This window comes from Oncorhynchus mykiss, chromosome 5 (assembly GCF_013265735.2).
Source record: "Oncorhynchus mykiss isolate Arlee chromosome 5, USDA_OmykA_1.1, whole genome shotgun sequence".
Classification (NCBI taxonomy): Eukaryota; Metazoa; Chordata; class Actinopteri; order Salmoniformes; family Salmonidae; genus Oncorhynchus; species Oncorhynchus mykiss.
In genome coordinates, this window is record NC_048569.1 from 50017821 (window position 1) to 50034069 (window position 16249).

General features: G+C 43.1%; 1 protein-coding gene across 1 annotated transcript in view; it reads left to right on the plus strand.

The window, feature by feature from the left end:
• The window catches only part of LOC110523996 (potassium/sodium hyperpolarization-activated cyclic nucleotide-gated channel 1-like), a 183742-nt gene that overhangs the window by 128304 nt on the left and 39189 nt on the right, over positions 1-16249 (plus strand). The window contains exon 6 of the mRNA XM_021603242.2: positions 3631-3871. Coding sequence (XP_021458917.2) covers positions 3631-3871 — 241 coding nt within the window. The remainder of the gene's footprint in view (positions 1-3630; positions 3872-16249) is intronic.

The following is a 16249-nucleotide window of genomic DNA, read 5'->3' on the forward strand; positions in this document are numbered from 1 at the left end:
TCCAGCAGCCCGTTTAAAGAGACTCATGAGAAGCCAGAGCAGAAACCTCTCCCTATCTGTCCCTCTCGCTCTCCCTACACCTCTCTCTAACCTGGCCCATGTCAATACAAAATCCCCCCTTACCAAACCTACCAACACCCGTGCCCTAGCCCATACTACTTCGGCAAAGGCACAGTCTCAAAAGATATGGCGCACAGTCTCCTCCCTGCCACAAGAGGATCTTGGACAGGTGGGGGATTGCACCAAACTATACCAGTACATGATGGAACGTACCGGCAAGCACTTATGAAGGCTCAACCAATTCAGGTCCTTGAGCCTGTTGTCCAGACCCCGCGCCTGCACTCCCTCCCAGACCACTTCCGAGATGCCCACTACAGGCGCCGGACTCCCTGCCTTTCTGACCTCCTCGTACAGGTGCCTGTGATCTAAACCTACTCGGGCAACTTCAACCTCAGGGTGCGCACGCAGCCACTTGGCCGCATGACCAAAGTGCCACGGCAGCTGTTCCGCCCGAGGACCCGTGTTAGACCACACCATTACGCTTCTCGCCTGATACGAGAAGAACACCCGCAGGAGGTAACCGGACGGGTGCATCACTGGATGAGCAAGCTCCATTAACAAGAAAGAAACAAAAATTGCATCCAGCTTGAGGTGGAAATGTGGTACCCCCCTACCTCCCTCCCCGATGGGACAGAGCATGCGTGCCCTGGCGACCCACTCGCACCTGCCACTCCACATGAACTGAAACACAAGCCTCACTAGAGGCCTCCTCAGACAAGCCGGCAATGGGTAGATGTACGCCAAATACAAAATGGACCCCGAGAATCCTCAGGGCCCCCTCACAGAGAGATAACCCCCCGGGCACATCCGTTCTACCGCGCCTTCTTCCGAAAAACTTGACGTAAGACTTTGCATGATTCAGAACCGCTCCCGACGCTCGGGTGAAATCCCCAAAGATGGCAAGGGACCTTGTCAGGCACGAGTCCTTGAACAGCAGCAAGGAAGTGTCGTCGGCGTACTGCGTCATCTTAACATGCAGCCCACCACTTCCAGGGATCAACAAGCCTTCCACCCCTGTGTCTGCCCTAATGGCAGCCCCATAGGCTCCATGTAAAGAACGAAGAGCCGAGAGTGGTTACCCCTGCCTGACCCCAGGCGAGAGGTCAAAAACGTCACCCAAGTGACTATTTACACTAACTCGGCACCCCGCTCCGACATATAATGTACGAATCCATCCTATGAACTTCTCCCCAAATCCTAATCGACCTAACACTCTGAATAAAAATTATCTATTCACGCGATCAAAGGCTTTCGCCTGATCTAGCGCTGCTACCATTAAAGGCAGTCCTCTATCTTCAACCCAAGCGATGGAGTCCCTGATTAACTGTAGGTTCCATCTAATAGAGCGGCCCTCTACCCCGCACGTCTGATCCTCATGGACGACGTAGGGAAGGGCTGTGCACAACCGGTCTGCTAAAACCTTTGCAAGTAGCTTGTAATCTACGCACAGCATGGTCAACGGCCGCCAGTTGCCAAGGTCTGTTACTTCCCCCTTCTTATATAAAAGTGACAGCACACCAACAGCCATAGATCCCCCCGGGACCTCCGTCTCAAGAATGGCCTTCAAGACTTTGAGGACCACTGGTCCAAGTATACCCCAAAACTTGAGATAAAACTCAGCCGGCAGCCCATCCATCCCAGGCACCTTCCCTTTTCCCATCCTCCTAAGAGCGCTCTCAACCTCTTCTAGTGAGATCTGGGCCTCCATCACTTCTCTAATGTCCTCCGGCAACCGCCTGGACAAGTGTTCTAAAAACACATTTCCCTGCTCTACATTTATTTCCCTTTCCTTAAATAAACATTGGAAATGATCAGTTGTCACCCTGACCATATCCTCTGGTTCTCTAACTATACTACCATTTTCTTCCCTAACACCATGCATTACCTTCCTACTCTGTCTGGCCCTAACCGACTTAAAGAACATAGCAGAACAAGTCTCATTGTGTTCTATTAAGCCACTATGCGCACGCTCCAGGAAAGCTCGAGCCTTCCGCTCCTGCAACTCCCTGAGCTGCGCCTTTAGGGTTGCGGATCTCTCCCAGTCAAACGACCCGCCGAGGTTGCCTGCCTCGTACTCGAGTTCAATTAACCTTTGGATACGATCCACCTCCCTCCTCTCCTCCCTTTTTTTCCTCTTGCAATACCCTATTATAAAAGCCCTAATCCTCACCTTAACTAATTCCCACCACTCTAACACCCACACTCTAGCACATGGACCGGAGGCCTTCAAGCCTCCAAAAGAAACCAAAAAACCTGTCAACAAAAGCCTGCTCCTCCAGCACATCCCGATCTAACTTCCAGTACCCCCTACCAAAGAGGAAGACTGGCGACCCCACCTGCAGGAGCACCCCGTCGTGATCCGAAAAAAAAAACAGGCAACAGCCGCCCAGACAACTTACCCAAAGACCTGGGTACAAAAATATAGTCGAGCCTCCGCGCAACCCCCCTGGAGTTGCGCCATGTAGGACCGGCCATTTTCGGAGTAGTGTGCAGGCCACCATCAACCAGACCATGGCAAGCCATTAGCCCGGTGATGGCGCCTGCACTGCTATCCCCCCCTATTCCTAAATCTGTATTAAAATCCCCCCTATCACTAATTTCCTATTTGTGACACACAGGGGCGCCAGACAGTCCACCATCTCCCTCCTGTCTGCCACCACCTGTGGCCCATACACCACCACTAATCTAAATTTATACAATCCCTTATCGTGACATCCACCCCTATAACCCTCCCCTGCATCACCACAAAAGAACCCTCCACTTTTACCTCCCTGTGCCCACACAAAATCCCTACCCCCGATGAGTGCAATCCCCTCTCATTCACCCCCACGTCACAGTAGAAGCCTCAAACAAGGTTCTAAAGACTATGAACGTCTAGTGGAAGCCTTAGGGAGTGCAATATGACCCCATAGACACTGTATATTCGATAGTCAATGAGATAAACTACAATCCTCAGATTTCCCACTTCCTGGTTGGATTTTTTCTCAGGTTTTTTCTACGGAACCTTTTTTTCCTTATACCTTGAACATGTATCAAGCTAAAACATGGAAACAGAGCATTTTATTAACCATCCCTGAATGACCCCATACATTAAGCAATCGCTGGTTGTGTCTGAGGAGACCAGAATGACTGGCCTCTACTGAGGCAATGATCATCATATTCAAGACAATAGCACACAAGTTCCCAGAAGAGTAATGAAAAGTGGCTCAGAGGTATTAAAAGCGGATCTTATAGACATAGCTATCATACATTCAATCAAATACAGAGAAAATATGTAATCTGAGATTACCTGTTTTACTTGGATGAACTCACATTAAAATAATATCATTTGTTATGGTGTTTTTATTTAACCTACAGAAAATGGAAATTGGAGAACCTTCAAAAAGACATTGCCTTCCTGGATTATTCATCTGACTAAAATCCAATAAACAAATTATTCATGAATGAAATCTAATAGAGTAGAGGGACACGTCAGGGTTGACCGCTATCACCACTCGTATTCCCTTTTGTTATAGTCATACAATTCTTTAAGTATTTAAGTACCAAAAACTAAATTTTCTTTTTTTTTAGGAAATTGTGAACTTCAACTGCCGGAAGCTTGTGGCTACCATGCCACTGTTCGCCAACGCAGACCCCAACTTCGTGACGGGCATGTTGAGCAAGCTGAAGTTCGAGGTGTTCCAACCCAACGATTACATCATCAGAGAGGGTACCGTGGGCAAGAAGATGTACTTCATCCAACATGGTGTGGCCAGTGTTATCACCAAGCTCAACAAAGAGATGAAGCTGACTGACGGCTCCTACTTTGGAGGTACGTAGAGAAAACAGAAAAACAAAGACATCCTGCATGTTTTCTATGGTACCAATTTTCGCTTAGACAGACACCAAGCTATAATACGGGAAAAGGGAACTGTGTCAAGGACCACTGTGTAGGCGTATTCAGACTCACTCCATCCACTCAAATCCTCTTTTGCCTTTGCTTTGATGTTTGTGAAGTCCCATCACTGCAGATAAAACATTTTGGGACTGGAGTTAGCTTCTCATATTACATTACGTTCATCTGGATGGGGTGGTGGAAGGCGGGGTTGAGGGGGATGAAGAGAGGACAGGCCAAGCCAGGGTCAGGACTCAGATCACCCAGAGGACAAAAAAAGGTTGCATGTCTGTCTGCTCTGCATTGGGGTCTGTAGCAGCAGCCAACAGGGAATATTCCTTCTCCGTAATTGAGGGAGTAATCCTCAATCACCCATCCTGTTAGAACATTATACAAATCATAAAATATTTTTCCATTGAACTATCCATTTAAAAGGCAGTTGTTTACATTGTCAAATTTTCTGGGATGTCTCCTTGTTGTGCAAAAGAGAGAGAAGCAGGCTAACTATTTTTAGAGGGACATTTCATTTTTCATTTGATCCAAGTTCAACCCCCCCTTCCCACGGAAAGACAACTTAAGATTCTAAGTATATCTTCTGGCTGTGTGGCATGCAATAATGTAATCTTCCAGATAGACATGGCCTGCCTGGGAAGAAAGATATAATATATTATTATATTAATAATATTGTATTGTAATCAAATAAATCATTGACAAATATAAATTCTCTGAATTCATTCAGCTTTCATGTCATTATGTTCCGTGGGCACAGTCAGACTTGTCCTGTCCTGACACAGCACAAAATAATACTGTAGACAGGGCTGGATCTGATTAGAACATAGTGGACCCGTGAAACTGTAACACTTTACCTGACACCCAGCATTATAACAAGTTATGGCACGTTCATAAACATGTCATATTTCAGAACCACTGACATAACTTGTCACAACATATACTGTACTACGTTATTCAATAGCTGGTTATGACTCCTACATAAGTATCAAAACCCTCAAAACCTACCACACAAGACAAAACATTCCATTACACCATAGCCTACGTGGTAACAGTATGTTTATGATATATTAAATCTTTTGAAATTTACCTTGTTAGAACTACCCCTCCCTGCTCTGGGAGAATTGTCATAAGCAACCGCTGAGACTCCCAGTTAGACAGCAAATGTTCCTTTTGTTCCATAAAGATATTTTTTATATCCAAATACCTCCGTTAGTTTGGTGCATTATGCCCAGGAATCCACCGGAAATAGCGGTCACGACAACGCAGACAAAAATTCCAAATTATATCCAGAAACATGGCAAACGTTTTTTATAATCAAGCCTCAAGGTGTTTTTCAAATATCTATTTGATAATACACTGCTCAAAAAAATAAAGGGAACACTAAAATAACACATCCTAGATCTGAATGAATGAAATATTCTTATTAAATACTTTTTTCTTTACATAGTTGAATGTGCTGACAACAAAATCACACAAAAATTATCAATGGAAATCAAATGTATCAACCCATGGAAGTCTGGATTTGGAGTCACACTCAAAATTAAAGTGGAAAACCACACTACAGGCTGATCCAACTTTGATGTAATGTCCTTAAAACAAGTCAAAATGAGGCTCAGTACTGTGTGTGGCCTCCACGTGCCTGTATGACCTCCCTACAACGCCTGGGCATGCTCCTGATGAGGTGCGGTGCTGGGTTGTTGCCCTCCTACGGCCTCCTCCACATCTCCTGATGTACTGGCCTATCTCCTGGTAGTGCCCCCATGCTCTGGACACTACGCTGACAGACACAGCAAACCTTCTTGCCACAGCTCCCATTGATGTCCCATCCTGGATGAGCTGCACTACCTGAGCCACTTGTGTGGGAATTAGACTCCGTATCATGCTACCACTAGAGTGAAAGCACCGCCAGCTTTCAAAAGTGACCAACACATCAGCCAGGAAGCATAGGAACTGAGAAGTGGTCTGTGGTCTCCACCTGCAGAACTACTCCTTTATTGGGGGTGTCTTTCTAATTGCCTATAATTTCCACCTGTTGTCGATTCCATTTGCTCAACAGCATGTGAAATTTATTGTCAATCAGTGTTGCTTCCTAAGTGGACAGTTTGATTTCACAGAAGTGTGATTGACTTGGAGTTACATTGTGTTGTTTAAGTGTTCCCTTTATTTTTTTGAGCAGTGTATATCAACCGGGACAGTTGGCTTTTCACTAGGACTGGCAAGAATCACTCCCATCTATCCACTTACTCTTACAATGTGGTCATTCACGCTCATTCTTCAAAATGAAGGCCTGAAACTACGTTTAAAGGCTGTAGACACCTTAGGGAAGCCATAGAAAAAGGAATCTGGTTGATATCCCTTTCAATGGTCAATAGGGGTGCATAGGAACACAGAGCTTTCAAAATAAGAGTCACTTCCTGATTGGATTTTTCTCAGGCTTTCGCCTGCAATATCAGTTCTTTTATACTCACAGACAATATTTTTACAGTTTTGGAAACTTTAGAATGTTTTCTATCCTAAACTGTCGATTATATGCATATTCTAGCATCTGGTCCTGAGAAATAGGCCGTTTACTTTGGGAACGTTATTTTTCCAAAAATAAAAATAGTGCCCCCTAGCTTCAAGAGGTAAAATTACATTGTAATTGCGCACACATTGATGTCAGACATCCACCTACCCCAATGCTCTGTTGCTGATGACTGGGATGAATGCAGGAGCAGATTTCAGGAGGAGGACAAGATGGAAATGTATCTGATAGGCCTATCTGGCATATATGACTTTGATGGTCAAAATGCTTCTTGACAGTGTCATGAAGTGTATTTTCTTAGTCTAAGTAAAGTGACAGAGGATGGTCATAATGATTCATGACAGTGTCATGAAGTGTATTTTCTATGATGAAAAATTATGAAAAAAACATGACTAAAGAATTCATTACAACAAAACAAATTATTTAAAAAATAAACGTTCAAATGAAAGGAAACTTCTTGGCAGGGAAAACACAAATGTAAATAAATGTGGGGTTTGACACTTATGTAGGTGTAATAACCAGCCATAAAATAACACATATGTCATAACAGTGTTATGATCATATTATTTATTTATTTATTTTATTTATTTCACCTTTATTTAACCAGGTAGGCAAGTTGAGAACAAGTTTTCACTCACAATTGCGACCTGGCCAAGATAAAGCAAAGCAGTTCGACACATACAACGACACAGAGTTACACATGGAGTAAAACAAACACAGTCAATAATACAGTTTAAACAAGTCTATATACAATGTGAGCAAATGAGGTGAGATAAGGGAGGTAAAGGCAAAAAAGGCCATGGTGGCAAAGTAAATACAATATAGCAAGTAAAACACTGGAATGGTAGATTTGCAATGGAAGAATGTGCAAAATAGAAATACAAATAATGGGGTGCAAAGGAGCAAAATAAATAAATAAATTAAATACAGTAGGGAAAGAGGTCGTTGTTTGGGCTAAATTATAGGTGGGCTATGTACAGGTGCAGTAATCTGTGAGCTGCTCTGACAGTTGGTGCTTAAAGCTAGTGAGGGAGATAAGTGTTTCCAGTTTCAGAGAATTTTGTAGTTCGTTCCAGTCATTGGCAGCAGAGAACTGGAAGGAGAGGCGGCCAAAGAAAGAATTGGTTTTGGGGGTGACTAGAGAGATATACCTGCTGGAGCGTGTGCTACAGGTGAGAGATGCTATGGTGACCAGCGAGCTGAGATAAGGGGGGACATTACCTAGCAGGGTCTTGTAGATGACATGGAGCCAGTGGGTTTGGCGACGAGTATGACGCGAGGGCCAGCCAACGAGAGCGTACAGGTCGCAATAGTGGGTAGTATATGGGGCTTTGGTGACAAAACGGATTGCACTGTGATAGACTGCATCCAATTTGTTGAGTAGGGTATTGGAGGCTATTTTGTAAATGACATCGCCAAAGTCGAGGATTGGTAGGATGGTCAGTTTTACAAGGGTATGTTTGGCAGCATGAGTGAAGGATAATTTGTTGCGAAATAGGAAGCCAATTCTAGATTTAACTTTGGATTGGAGATGTTTGATATGGGTCTGGAAGGAGAGTTTACAGTCTAACCAGACACCTAAGTATTTGTAGTTGTCCACGTATTCTAAGTCAGAGCCGTCCGGAGTAGTGATGTTGGACAGGCGGGCAGGTGCAGGTAGCGATCGGTTGAAGAGCATGCATTTAGTTTTACTTGTATTTAAGAGCAATTGGAGGCCACAGAAGGAGAGTTGTATGGCATTGAAGCTTGCCTGGAGGGTTGTTAACGCAGTGTCCAAAGAAGGGCCAGAAGTATACAGAATGGTGTCGTCTGCGTAGAGGTGGATCAGAGACTCACCAGCAGCAAGAGCGACCTCATTGATATATACAGAGAAGAGAGTCAGTCCAAGAATTTAACCCTGTGGCACCCCCATAGAGACTGCCAGAGGTCCGGACAGCAGACCCTCCGATTTGACACACTGAACTCTATCAGAGAAGTAGTTGGTGAACCAGGCGAGGCAGTCATTTGAGAAACCAAGGCTGTCGAGTCTGCCGATGAGGATGTGGTGATTGACAGAGTCGAAAGCCTTGGCCAGATCAATGAATACGGCTGCACAGTAATGTTTCTTATCGATGGCGGTTAAGATATCATTTAGGACCTTGAGCGTGGCTGAGGTGCACCCATGACCAGCTCTGAAACCAGATTGCATAGCAGAGAAGGTATGGTGAGATTCAAAATGGTCGGTAATCTGTTTGTTGACTTGGCTTTTGAAGACCTTAGAAAGGCATGGTAGGATAGATACAGGTCTGTAGCAGTTTGGGTCAAGCGTGTCCCCCCCTTTGAAGAGGGGGATGACCGCAGCTGCTTTCCAATCTTTGGGAATCTCAGACGACACGAAAGAGAGGTTGAACAGGCTAGTAATAGGGGTGGCAACAATTTCGGCAGATAATTTTAGAAAGAAAGGGTCCAGATTGTCTAGCCCGGCTGATTTGTAGGGGTCCAGATTTTGCAGCTCTTTCAGAACATCAGCTGAACGGATTTGGGAGAAGGATAAATGTGGAAGGCATGGGCGAGTTGCTGTGGGGGGTGCAGTGCTGTTGTCCGGGGTAGGAGTAGCCAGGTGGAAAGCATGGCCAGCCGTAGAAAAATGCTTATGACAGTGTTTCCTATCTTCAGTGCAGTGGGCAGCTGGGAGGAGGTGTTCTTATTCTCCATGGACTTTACAGTGTCCCAGAACTTTTTTGAGTTAGTGTTGCAGGAAGCAAATTTCTGCTTGAAAAAGCTAGCCTTAGCTTTTCTAACTGCCTGTGTATAATGGTTTCTAGCTTCCCTGAACAGCTGCATATCACGGGGGCTGTTCGATGCTAACGCAGAGCGCCATAGGATGTTTTTGTGTTGGTTAAGGGCAGTCAGGTCTGGGGAGAACCAAGGGCTATATCTGTTCCTGGTTCTACATTTCTTGAATGGGGTATGTTTATTTAACCTCTAGTGACGAGCAATCCCGTATCCGGGAGCATAATCATAGCCTCAAGTACATTACCATAACGCAACGTTTCCTATTCATGAAAATCGCAACTGAAATAAATAAATATATTCAAACACAAGCTTAGCCTTTTGTTAACAACACTGTCATCTCAGATTTTCAAAATATGTGTTACAGCCAATGCTAGACAAGCATTTGTGTAAGTTTAGCAATGGCATAATGCTATGCTAGGCTGTGCTGGCAGCAGAGAACATTTTCACAAAAATAAGAAAAGCAACCAAATTAAATAATTTACCTTTGAAGAACTTCAGATGCTTTCACTCAAGAGACTCCCAGTTAGATAGCAAATGTTCCTTTTTTCCAAAAATAATATTTTTGTAGGCGAAAAACGTCACGTTTCTTCATCCTGCTTGGCTGAGAAATCGACAGAAAAATACTTCAACTATAATGTATTAGCATAACACAACTTTTTCTATTCATGAAAATCGCAAATGAAATGAAATAAATATTTTGAAACACAAGCTTAGCCTTTTGTTACCAACACTGTCATCTCAGATTTTCAAAATATGCTTTTCAACCAAAGCTACACAAGCATTTCTGTAAGAGTATTGATAGCCTAGCATAGCATTAAGCCTAGCATTCATCAGGCAACATTTTCACAAAAACAAGAAAAGCATTCAAATAAAATAATTTACCTTTGAAGAACTTCGGATGTTTTCAATGAGGAGACTCTCAGTTAGATAGCAAATGTTCATTTTTTCCAAAAAGATTAATTTTGTAGGAGAAATCGCTCCGTTTTGTTAATCATTTTTGGCTAAGAAAAAAAAAACGAAAATGCATTCGACTACAACGCCAAACTTTTTTCCAAATTAATCCATAATATCGACAGAAACATGGCAAACGTTGTTTAGAATCATCCTCAAGGTGTTTTTCACATATCTATTCGATGATAAATCCTTCGTGGCAGTTTGGTTTATACGTGGCAGTTTGGTTTATACCAGCTGCAGTATAAAGTACTGCAGCTGGAGATTACGCAATAATTGCAATGGAGGACACCAAGCGACCACCTGGTAAATGTAGTCTCTTAGGGTCAATCTTCCAATGATATACCTACAAATACGTCACAATGCTGCAGACACCTTGGGGAAAACGTGGAAAAGGTAAGCTGACTCCTAGCTCCTCCACAGCCATATAAGGAGTCATTGCCATGAGGCGGTTTCAAAAAATGCGGCACTTCCTGATTGTATTTTTATCTGGGTTTTTTCTGTAACATCAGTTCTGTGGCACTCACAGACAATATCTTTGCAGTTTTGGAAACGTCAGTGTTTTCTTTCCAAAGCTGTCAATTATATGCATAGTCAAGCATCTTTTCGTGACAAAATATCTTGTTTAAAACGGGAACGTTTTTCATCCAAAAATTATATCGAAGAAGTTAAGATGGTTAGGAAGGCATTTAAAAAAAATATCCAGACATCCTCTACTGACGGGATGAGATCAATATCCTTCCAGGATACCCCGGCCAGGTCGATTAGAAAGGCCTGCTCGCTGAAGTGTTTCAGGGAGCGTTTGACAGTGATGAGTGGAGGTCGTTTGACCGCTGACCCATTACGGATGCAGGCAATGAGGCAGTGATCGCTGAGATCTTGGTTGAAGACAGCAGAGGTGTATTTAGAGGGCAAGTTGGTTAGGATGATATCTATGAGGGTGCCCGTGTTTAACCTGTCTACGATACTGGTTCCCAATTGGGAATCAACCCTCCCACGTTCAGCTGAAACGGTGGCGCATGGAATGCAAAAATATTCTTAAAAATATTTAACCTCCACACATTAACAAGTCCAATAGCTCAAATGAAAGATAAACATCTTGTTCATCTAGCCAGCAAGTCAGATTTCTAAAATGTTTTACGGCGAAAACATAGCACATATATATGTAAAACCACCACCAGACACAGCTCATTTCAATAGCCAAAACATGCAATCAACAAACGCAGGATTAAAAAATAAATCGCTCACTAACCTTTTGAAAATCTTCATCAGATGACAGTAATATGACATATTACACAGTACATATATTTTTTTTCAATAATATGCCATTTATATCCATAAATGTCCATTTACAGTGAGTTCACCTTCAGAAATTACTCAAAAATGCCCGGAGGAAATCTATGTAGCGCGGCAAGATAACGTAAATAGACATCATAAACTTTGACTAAATATACATGTTCTACATATAGTTAGAAAGATACACTGCTTCTTTATGCAACCGCTGTGTTAGATTTATTTTTAACGTTACAGAAATCGCACACTATTCCATATGCTGAGACAGCGCTCAGTTCCAAGCTACATTTCCACGTAATGTTGGAGTCAACAGAAACACAGATTTAAGCATAAATATTCCCTTACCTTCGATGGTCTTCGTTCAGAATGTTCTGGAAGGCTTCATACTTACCCAATACATCGTTTGGTTTCAAGTCTTGCGTCTTTGTATTAGCTACTGCTAATAACATCAGCTGAAATGCACCCAAAACGTCCTCTGGTCCGGATAAATTGCGCATCAAAACTTCAAAATTACACATTATATGTCGACTAAACAGGTCAAACTAAGTGCAGAAGCAAGCTTTATGATGTTTTAGACGTGCAAAACAAACTTCAATTCAATCGGCCATCGTCTGCCCTTCTCTTGAGTGCTGGAAACAAAGGAATGGCTGGGACCAATTCGCGCCCATACGCACAGCCTATTCTCTCGTGGCACGCACTAATTTCACTCCCATAGGGTCAATTCTCGCGGGATTTGAACGGTTTGAAGCTCTAATGAAAGAGGACATCTAGCGGAAGAGAAAGAAAGTGTCCCCAGAATCATAGCTCGTTGGGAAGGGTGGGGGCCATGACGTCAAAGTTGCTCCAACTTTCATGGCCACAAAAACTAGTTTGGAAGAATGCCTGCCCTGTGAGTTCTGCTATACTTACAGACATAATTCCAACGGTTTTAGAATCTTTAGAGTGTTTTCTATCCAATAATAATTTTTATTTGCATATATTAACAATTTTTGACAGATTTTTTTTCCAGTTTACTAGGGGTACCCAATCTCTCCAAAGGGGGCGTATGTCTGCCATATCCTTAACAGGTTTTAAGGCTTTGGGGAGGTACCTGGTAGGTTCATTAATAATTTGTGTGAGATTGAGGGCATCAAGTTTAGATTGTAGGATGGCTGGGGTGTTAAGCATGTTCCAGTTTAGGTCGCCTAGCAGCACGAGCTCTGAAGATAGATGGGGGGCAATCAGTTCACATATGGTGTCCAGAGCACAGCTGGGGGAAGAGGGTGGTCTATAGCAGGCGGCAACGGTGAGACTTGTTTTTAGAGAGGTGGATTTTTAAAAGTAGAAGTTCAAATTGTTTGGGTACAGACCTGGATAGTAGGACAGAACTCTGCAGGCTATCTTTGCAGTAGATTGCAACACCGCCCCCTTTGGCAGTTCTATCTTGTCTGAAAATGTTGTAGTTTGGGATTAAAATTTCAGAATTTTTGGTGGTCTTCCTAAGCCAGGATTCAGACACAGCTAGAACATCCGGGTTGGCAGAGTGTGCTAAAGCAATGAATAGAACAAACTTAGGGAGGAGGCTTCTAATGTTAACATGCATGAAACCAAGGCTATTACGGTTACAGAAGTCGTCAAAAGAGAGCACCTGGGAATAGGAGTAGAGCTAGGCACTGCAGGGCCTGGATTCACCTCTACATCGCCAGAGGAGGAGTAAAATAAGGATATTATGACAAGTTATGTCAGCTGTTATGACATACAGTTGAAGTCGGAATTTTACATACACTTAGGTTGGAGTCATTAAAACTCGTTTTTCAACCACTCCACAAATTTCTTGTTAACAAACTATAGTTTTTGCAAGTCGGTTAGGACATCTACTTTGTACAAGTTATTTTTCCAACAATTGTTTACAGACAGATTATTTCACTTATAATTCACTGTATCACAATTTGAGTGGGTCAGAAGTTTACATACACTAAATTGACTGTGCCTTTAAACAGCTTGGAAAATTGTCTTTAGAAGCTTCTGATAGGCTAATTGACATAATTTGAGTGAATTGGAGATGTACCTGTGGATGTATTTGAAGGCCTACCTTCAAACTCAGTGCCTCTTTGCTTGGCATAATTGGAAAATCTAAATAAATCAGCCACGAAAATTGTAGACCTCCACAAGTCTGGTTCATCCTTGGGAGCAATTTCCAAATACCACGTTCATCTGTACAAACAATAAAATGCAAGTATAAACACCATGGGACCACGCAGTCACTCAGGAAGGAGACACGTTCTGTCTCCTAGAGATGAATGTACTTTGGTGTCAAAACTGCAAATCAATCCCAGAACAACAGCAAAAGACCTTGTGAAGATGCTGGAGAAAACAGGTAGAAAAGGATCTATTTCCACAGTAAAACGAGTCCTTTATTGACATAACCTGAAAGGCCGCTCAGCAAGTAAGAAGCCCCTGCTCCAAATCTGCCATTAAAAAGCCAGACAACAGTTTGCAACTGCACATGGGGCAAAGATCGTACTTTTTGGAGAAATGTCCTCTGGTCTGATGAAATGAAAATAGAACTGTTTGGCCACCATGACCATCTTATGTTTGGAGGAAAAAGGGGGAGGCTTGCAAGCCGAAGAACACCATCCCAACCATGAAGCATGGGGGTGGCAGCATCATGTTGTTGGGGTGCTTTGCTGCAGGAGGGACTGGTGCACTTGAGGGGGAAAAATATGTGGATATATTGAAGCAACATCTCAAGACATCAGTCAGGAAGTTAAATCTTGGTCACAAATGGGTCTTCCAAATGGACAATGACCCCAAGCATACTTCCAAGGTTGTGGCAGAATGGCTTAAGGACAAAGTCAAGGTATTGGAGTGGCCATCACAAAGCCCTGACCTCAATCCTATAGAAAATATGTGGGCAGAACTGAAAAAGCTTCTGCGAACAAGGAGGCCTACAAACCTGAATCAGTTACATCAGCTCTGTCAGGAGGAATGGGCCAAAATTCTCCCAACTTATTGTGGGAAATGTTTGACCCAAGTTAAACAATTTAAAGAAAATGCTACCAAATTCTGATTGAATGTTTGTAAACTTCTGACCCACTGGGATTGTGATGAAAGAAATAAAAGATTAGATAAATCATTCTCATTTCACATTCTTAAAATAAAGTGGTGAATTTATACTTGGATTAAATGTCAGTAATTGTGAAAAACTGAGTTTAAATGTATTTGGCTAAGGTGTATGTAAACTTCTGACTTGAACTGTATTATGACATGGGCAAATTAAGGCTCTAATCAGAATGGGTCACAGCGAGGATGCAGTTAGCAGCTCCATCTAGAGATTGTACTGTAGTGTACTGCTTCAGCTCTGCACTTTTTGTTAACGTCCCAAATGACACCCTTTTCTCCATATAGTTTACTACTTTTGACCAAGGCCCATAAGGCTCTGGTCAAATATAATGCACTATATAGGGAATTTCAGGGGTGTCAACAGTGAACTCTGTTTAGTTTGAGCTTGATGTGTGTGGTGGTGGCACTGTAAGCCCCCAAATGAATGGGAAATCTAATTTAAATTAAACAAAGCTTCCACTTATTTTGATGCACAAAGTGTGTGTGTGTGTGTGTGTGTGTGTGTGTGTGTGTGTGTGTGTGTGTGTCTGTGTGTGTGTGTATGTGTGCTGCTCGTGTGTGTGTGTAGCCTGTCATTCTACCATGTCATGCTGAAACCAGGCCCCTTTTCCGGCCAGCTGCCCATCTGGTGGGGGTGATATTTTTACCTCGTCTGTTTGTCTTTGCATGAGTATGGCATTAAGAGATGAGCTCTAACTTGGGAGCAGCTGGTCCAGTCAGGAAACTCCTTACTTCCCCTCCACTGAACCACACTATCAGCATCATAATATAGCGGCCATTGGACCAGGCCATAACCGGCAATGCTCGGCTAACTGCACCCAGTGCCACTGGATATTGAAATCCATTACCATATTGGATTAGCATTAGTCAGGAGACTCACTACTTCCCCTCCACTTAACCACATTATCAAAATCATAACATAGCCTAGCTCTTGGGGCCATGGGGAATTGAGATGTATGACACATGAAGTGATGGCAAATTACCCAGGGTACCCAAGGGGTCAATGGTGATGACATATGACAGGAAGGGGCGATGAAGAGACACATCAGATCATGTGGAGCGGTACTAACCGGTGAGTCACACTCTCCTAGTCCTCATACTTCGAGGCCTGGTTGTCCAGATGACTAGTCTTCCTCATTCCCACAACAGATCTGGGTTCAACTACTATGAATATTATTTGAACCCAGGTCTGCTTGTCATCAAGAAGACTTTGCAACAAGGCTGGATGCCTGGGCTCTGTTCCCACACTGTTTTCCCTGAAGGAGATACAGGACAGGAGAGATAAGCTAACCGATTGTCCACTCATTTGTGAGAGTGACAGAAACACCTTCTCTTTGCTCGCCCACTCAGGCGGCTAACAGCTAACCTTCCTCCTTTCCTCTGTGCCGCCAGCCACATCCTGTAAAATAATACAATTAACCCCAAATACAACCAACTCTATATCTGCTCTTAGCTGCTGTGTATTTGTTATTGCTAGCTCATTATTTTTTGTCTTTCTTTTTCTATGAATATTATACTTTCTCTTGGACTGGGATGGTAAGGAAGTAATTAGAGTGAAGAGGTTATGAGTACAGAGGGGGGGACGGTGTGACAGTGTGGCAGTTTGGCTCTGGATGTGTCCCAAATGGCATTTCCTATGCAGTGCATTACTTCTGACA